At 54.8% G+C, this 6183-nt stretch overlaps 1 protein-coding gene across 1 annotated transcript; it reads left to right on the forward strand.

The window, feature by feature from the left end:
• The first annotated feature begins 3022 nt into the window (after positions 1 to 3022).
• On the forward strand, positions 3023 to 5197 carry LOC115654419 (transmembrane emp24 domain-containing protein 10-like). Its single transcript, XM_030568668.1, has 5 exons — positions 3023 to 3226; positions 3529 to 3649; positions 4000 to 4073; positions 4472 to 4598; positions 4778 to 5197. The coding sequence occupies exons 1-5, from the start codon at positions 3023 to 3025 to the stop codon at positions 4897 to 4899; spliced, it is 648 nt and encodes a 215-aa protein (XP_030424528.1). The 3' UTR covers positions 4900 to 5197.
• The last annotated feature ends 986 nt before the right edge of the window (positions 5198 to 6183 follow it).

A 6183-nucleotide genomic window follows, 5' to 3' on the forward strand; every position in this document is an offset into this window, starting at 1 on the left:
ACATTAATTTCCTTGTGGCTGCCAGGTTCTCTCCTTTAAGCAGTGCCAGCCCCACTGCAGGCAGGGAGTGGTGCCAGGGCTTGACACACACTCCAGGCATCCTTGCACCCAGTGCCTTCTCAGCCTTACCCCATCACAGCCTTTTAACCAGGGTCAGCACTTGGGGGCTGATCCCTGCCCTGCTCCCGGGGGCAGTCCTGGGGCTCCCTGCCAGGCCAACCCCTGGACAGACCAAGACTGGGGGAGGAAAGGAAGGGGGCAGGTTGGAATGAGGAGAAGGAGGGACATTCAGGGGGAATGAGGGAGAGTAGAGAGGTGATGGGGGAAGCAGGAGAGAGGTGTGCAGAGTTGGGGAGGACAAGCTGTGGAGCAGGCTCAGGAGTGGAAGGGGTGTAGGGGGGTGAGAAAAGGGGGTGGGATGCTAAAGGATACTGGGAGGGATAAGGGGTTTCCCTGCCTTGTACAGCGAGACTTTGGCCTCTCTTCCTGGCTGCTGGCCCAGGGAGGGGGCCGGGCTGCTCTCCCTGTCTCCTTGCACGTACGGCCCCCGCCAGGCCCCCGCTCTCTGGTGCCCCCCAGTAAAGCGGATTCACTTAATTTTTACATTTCTTGCCCATTGGTGGATACAGACCCCGGCCCCTGCAGCTGGGGAGAGGACCCAGGAGTCCCGGCCTCCAGCTTCTATCCATTAGACCCCCCACCCCCACCCCACAGCCCGAGGAAGGGGAGGAGAGAAGCCCCACGAAATCTCCGGACTGCCCCCTGCACTCTACCCAGTTGCAAGGATACAGGCAGGGCCGTCCTTAGGATTTATGGGGCCCTAGGCAGTATTATTAAACTGGTGCCCCTATGCCGGATGGCAGCCCAAGCTCACAGCCTGGTGGGGGAGGGGGAGGAGGGACTTGACAGCAAAGGATAATGAGATGCCCAGCCTGCCTCATGGTGGCGGAGAGTCACAGTTCCCCGCAGAGACTTCCATGCACTCTCCCTCATGCAGAATGGACATGAAGAAAGTACCTAATTAAAAGCACTAAAATTTGGGAATAAAAAATGTCAATCACAGGTTTTTTGATAGGCCCTGAAGTTTGTCAGAGATTTATTTGCAAAAACTTCATAGTAAGGGTGAGTCAGCTGTCCTGCTGAATACAACATTACATATAATGGAATACATGATGCAGCTCCTCTCTGTTTTACATTTTCTTCATCAGTATTTCTAAGTTGAATTTATATTTTAAATGTACTCAAATCTTAAGCCAGCATTCCAGATTACTACATATTTAACTCACTGAAACAAAGACATTCTTTTAAATTAATCAGAGAGATTTACTGTGTTCATAACAATGTTCATTGCTTTTAGAAAAAGGGAACAGTAATTTACTTTGTGTGATCTCCATAACAAGAGACATGGTTATGAAATTTCACCAACTTTAAAAAAATATGTTTCCAAAGATTTTAGGTATAACAAGGATTTTGTCTTACTAAGGTACTGATTTTGCTGGAGGGTTCTTTTAAAACTAGTTTGTCGAATAGTCAGAAGTAAAGAAAGGGAACTCTTTGTCCAGCTATCTGGAAGGGAAGGACTGTTGTCCCTTTAAGGGCTCTCTTCAGTGGGGAGTGGGGGGAGAGGTGGTAAAGGGATGGACAGAAAGGACAGGAGGACTTGGAAGCACTTTTTTTTTAACTATAGTAATTAAAATGTGTATTTTAGATAAGGGAGGTCTTTTGAAGGTTTTATTTAAAAAACTATGTGTGAAGATCCACACATTTAAGGCTAAAGATGATTGTGCATCTAAAACTCTATGCAAGCATTTTTTAGAAATGTGATTTTATAATCTTCACCGGCTCACTAATGAAATATTTTTAAAGCAAATTTTAAACTAAGGTCCTGTAGACTGACATGTTCTGTGTAAATATTACATTAATGCACAACTGTTTTTGTCAGTAAAGTCAGAAACTGAGGCCTTGGCTACACTCACACTTTACAGCGCTGCAACTGGGGTGTGAAAAAACACCCCCCTGAGCGCTGCAAGATGCAGCGCTGTAAAGCGTTAGTGTAATCAGGGCAGCAGCGCTGGGAGCGCGGCTCCCAGCGCTGCACGCTACACCCGTAAGGGATGTGGTTTACATGCAGCGCTGGGAGAGCTCTCTCCCAGCGCTGCCGCTCTGACTACACTCACACTTCGCAGCGCTGCCGGGGCAGCGCTTTGAAATTCCAAATGTAGCCATACCCTGACAGTATAAAAATTTATTTGGGCATAAGCTTTCGTGGACATCTGATGAAATGGGTTCTAGTCCACAAAAGCTTATGCCCAAATAATTTGTTAGTCTTTGAGGTGACACAAGGACTCGTCCTTGATTTTGCTGATACAGACTAACAGGATTACCACTCTGAAACCTGTCAGTATATACCTTGGGGTTGGCAAATGCTTGTTAAATGGCTTTATTACCCCTTGAATGTCTCTTTAACAGTTTCAATGTTGTGCTAATAGGTCTGGCAGGCTGGAGGTTTTTTCACTTTTAACTACTAGATTCCCTCCCAGGGAAGACTCACCAGGCTAGAGCAGCCATCTGTGGGAGCCTGCAGGAAGGGTCAGAACAGGGATAGGAAAACAAGAGCGTGGACACTAAGACCCAGTGGTGCCCCAAATTTTCAGCAGCCCTACGCAGCTGCCTATATGTTGCCTATGCCTAAGGACGGCCCTGGGTAGACGGCTGCCTGCAGGACACAAGCTGAGTCCCCGCCCACTATCTTCCCCAGCCGAGCTCCTCCCCCCACGGTCCGAACTTCGCGCTGCCCGGACTCTATTTCGCGCTGCCGGAGATGCAGTAGGGTGGAGCCGGAAGCGGAAGCACGGCTAGGGCCTGGCCCCGCTGTGGGGTGGGGGCCGGACCATAGAGAGAGCGCCACGTCGGGGAGCGCCAGGTCCGACGCCACCGAATCAACTCAGGGACAGTGTGACAGAGGAGCCGGACGCAACCGACTCAGCCTGCCCGGGGGAGCCGGAGGCGGCGTCTCGAGGCCATGCGGGTGCCCCGGCCGGGGCCCGGACTCCTGGGTCCCCTGCTGCTGCCGCTGCTGCTGGCCGGCGGGTGCGGGGCGCTCTCGTTCCAGCTGCCGGCGCAGACCCGCAAGTGCCTGAAAGAGGAGATGCACCGCGACGTCATGGTGACCGGGGAATACGAGGTGTCAGAGGCCGGGGCGCCGGGGGCCAGGACCGATCTCCGGGTGAGAGCCCCTGGGGATCCCTGCACACCCCCTCCCCCCGTGGTTAGCAGGGACCCCTGCCCCCTACGCTCGCCATAAGCTATGCACCGCCCCTTTGTTCTCCAAGCTTACCCCGGAGTTATGTGATGCCCTCCCCCAAGAAGGAGATCAGGGACCCCCGTCTCCCCACTGAACACCCCATACTCCTGGGTGGAGGGGACACACTGCACCTCTATCCTGGGGAACAGGATCATCGTGGGCATTGGGAGCCTGGTCCGGGGAGATGGGTAGTACTGTGGGGTCACAGTCTGTTCCCACCCCAGGTCACAGACTCCTCCGGCCACCTGCTCTACTCCAAGGAGGATGCCAAGAAGGGCAAATTCGCTTTCACCACAGACGACTATGAGATCTACGAGATCTGCTTCGAGAGCCACGCCCAGTCGGGTATGAGGTCTCACTCCTGGTGCAGGGATTCTGCGTCCTGGGGGGCATTCCTCCCACCCCTCAGCTCCCTGCCATCCTCATTTGGGGTCTCCTGCACTCAGCGTGGCAAGGAAACATGTGATCATGAAGGAGGTCTAGTGGTTAGCATTGAGGAGGGTGCTAGGGGCCAGGATTCCTGGGGTCTGTTCCTGGCTGTAGGAGGGAAGTGGTATCTAGTGGCTACAGCAGGGCAGGCTGAGAACCAGGATTCTAGGGTTCTGTCCCTGACTGGAAGGGAAATGGGATCATGCACCAGCTCTTCCCTCCCCTGTGACAGTTATAACTTCTTTCTTTCATCCCTCCCTCCCCAGTGGGTTTCCGAGTTCCTGACCAGCTGATCATCCTCAATGTGAAACATGGGGTGGAGGCCCGGAACTATGAAGATGTGAGTAACACCCCCTTTGAGTCCCCCACTGCCTGCTGCTGCCCCTCTGTCCTGTGCCTGATGGGGAAGGTGGAGTCCCAGCAATTTCAGCCCAAGCAGACTTGACAACATCCACCCAGTTGGGCATGTATCCCCAGCTCTGCTAAAGCCTGAGGGCCAGAATTCTGAGGGTTCCCTTTATAAACAGCCCCCTGTGCCCCAGCCCAGAGGCATCCGCATCTCAGCATGGTGCGAGGGATTCCTGTAAAAAAAGCCCCTGTGCCCAGTCCAGGAAGGCTGTGTCTTAGCACTGGGCAAGAGATCCCTGTATAGACAGCCCTTATGCCTTACCCCAGAGGTGGCTGTGTCTCAATGTGGGGTGGAATTCTGCATCTCATTCCCACTGTCCCCACCGCCAGATTGCCAAGGCAGAGAAGCTGAAGCCTCTGGAGGTGGATCTGCGACGTCTCGAGGACCTTTCTGAATCCATCGTCAAGGACTTTGCCTACATGAAGCAGCGGGAGGAGGAAATGAGGGACACAAATGGTGAGGAGGTACCCCATGTATCCACTAGACGCCACTCTCCTCCGAGGGCTGGGGACAGAACACAGGAGGAGGGGACTGGGAGCCAAGACGCCTGGGTTCTTGCCTGTGAAGTGGCTGGAAGCCACTTGTGTTGATGCGTTGGGGTCCCCTGTTCACCCGATGTCTCTCTCTCTCCGCAGAGTCCACCAGCACCCGCGTGCTCTACTTCAGCATCTTCTCCATGCTGTGTCTGGTGGGCCTGGCCACCTGGCAAGTCTGTTACCTGCGCCGCTTCTTCAAGGCCAAGAAGCTCATCGAGTGAGCAGCCCCTTGGGTGTGTCTGCCTCTCTCACAGGCCCCCCTGCGCCGGGCTCCCTTCCTGATGGCCCTAGAATCCACATCCAGCCTCTCTCAGCTCTCGTGGGAAGCGATGCCTGCACTGGACATCTCTGCTCATCAGGAATGGATTCTGGTGGGAAGAGGGGGTTCTGGCCCCCCAATAGGGATCCAACTATCCCCACGTTTAAGGATCCTGTATTTAACAGAGGATCCAGTAGTGACAGCACCTTGATCGGGAGGGATTGGGTTGTAATTATTTTAAAATAAATAGTTAATTGGGATGCTGGCTTGTGATGGCATTTTGTGGGGGAGAGGGGGGAAATCTTCCACCTCACCCCTGATTCCATTGGGAGCCCCATCCTGTCATGTCCCTGGGATTGCTCTGGAGAAAACTATCTTCTCCATGCACTGCCTGCTAGGATGTGGCATGACAGATGCGTCCTGTCTCTGGGTCAGAGGGGTGCTGCTACCGGATTAGAACATGGTGGGGGAGAGGGGGCAGGGGTAGCAAGTTGTATGGGCCTGTGGTGCCCATGCTCCACTAAAGTTCAGGGCCGGGTCTCTCCACTGGCCCTGCCTGCTGCCTCCCCTGGAGCATCTCCCTAGCCCTGCCTGCTGCCCCCAGGGAATTTAAAAGGGCCCAAGGCCCCCACTAGCAGCACAACAGGGCTAAGGCGGCTTCCTGCCCACCCACTCTGCTTCTGGAAGCGGACAGCACATCCCTGCGGCTCCTGCGGGCATGTCTCTGCACGCTGCCCCTGCCCTGAGCTGTGGCCAATGGGAGCTGCAGGGCCGGTGCCTGGGAGCGGCAGCATGTGGAGACCCCTCTGGCCCCCCACCTAGGAGCTGTTGCCAGAGGGGAGCGTGGGTTGCTTTTGGGAGCTGCTTGAGGTAAGCACCGCACCCCAACCGCCTTCCCCAGCCCAGAGCATGCACCTGAACTCCCTCCCAGAGCCTGACCCTTCCCCCCTGCTGCACCCAAACTCCCTCCCAGAGCTTAGGCAGTGGGGGGACGGGGGGTGGCCTGCAGGACTTGGAGCCGCCCTGGGTGCCACCAAAAATTATACAAACCTGTTGCCCCTGGGTGGGGGAGGGAATGCTGGTTCTACTCCTGGCTCTGCCATGGATCTGGACTCCAAGGTTCCTTTTAACACCCCCTTCTGCATGCACCTAAAGTCTCCATCCTAACAGCGATGATGTGAAGTGTTCCTTATTCTCCCTCCCCCGATCCTGGCTGGCTCCAAATCACCCATTGTTGGGGGTAAAC

This window comes from Gopherus evgoodei, chromosome 7 (assembly GCF_007399415.2).
Source record: "Gopherus evgoodei ecotype Sinaloan lineage chromosome 7, rGopEvg1_v1.p, whole genome shotgun sequence".
In the NCBI taxonomy this organism is placed as follows: Eukaryota; Metazoa; Chordata; order Testudines; family Testudinidae; genus Gopherus; species Gopherus evgoodei.

Coding starts and splice junctions, on each gene's coding strand:
- LOC115654419 (XM_030568668.1), top strand. CDS start 3,023: ATGCGGGTGCCCCGGCCGGGGCCCGGACTCCTGGGTCCCCTGCTGCTG. Junction 3,227..3,528: donor GGGCCAGGACCGATCTCCGG/GTGAGAGCCCCT, acceptor TTCCCACCCCAG/GTCACAGACTCCTCCGGCCA. Junction 4,599..4,777: donor GGAAATGAGGGACACAAATG/GTGAGGAGGTAC, acceptor CTCTCTCCGCAG/AGTCCACCAGCACCCGCGTG.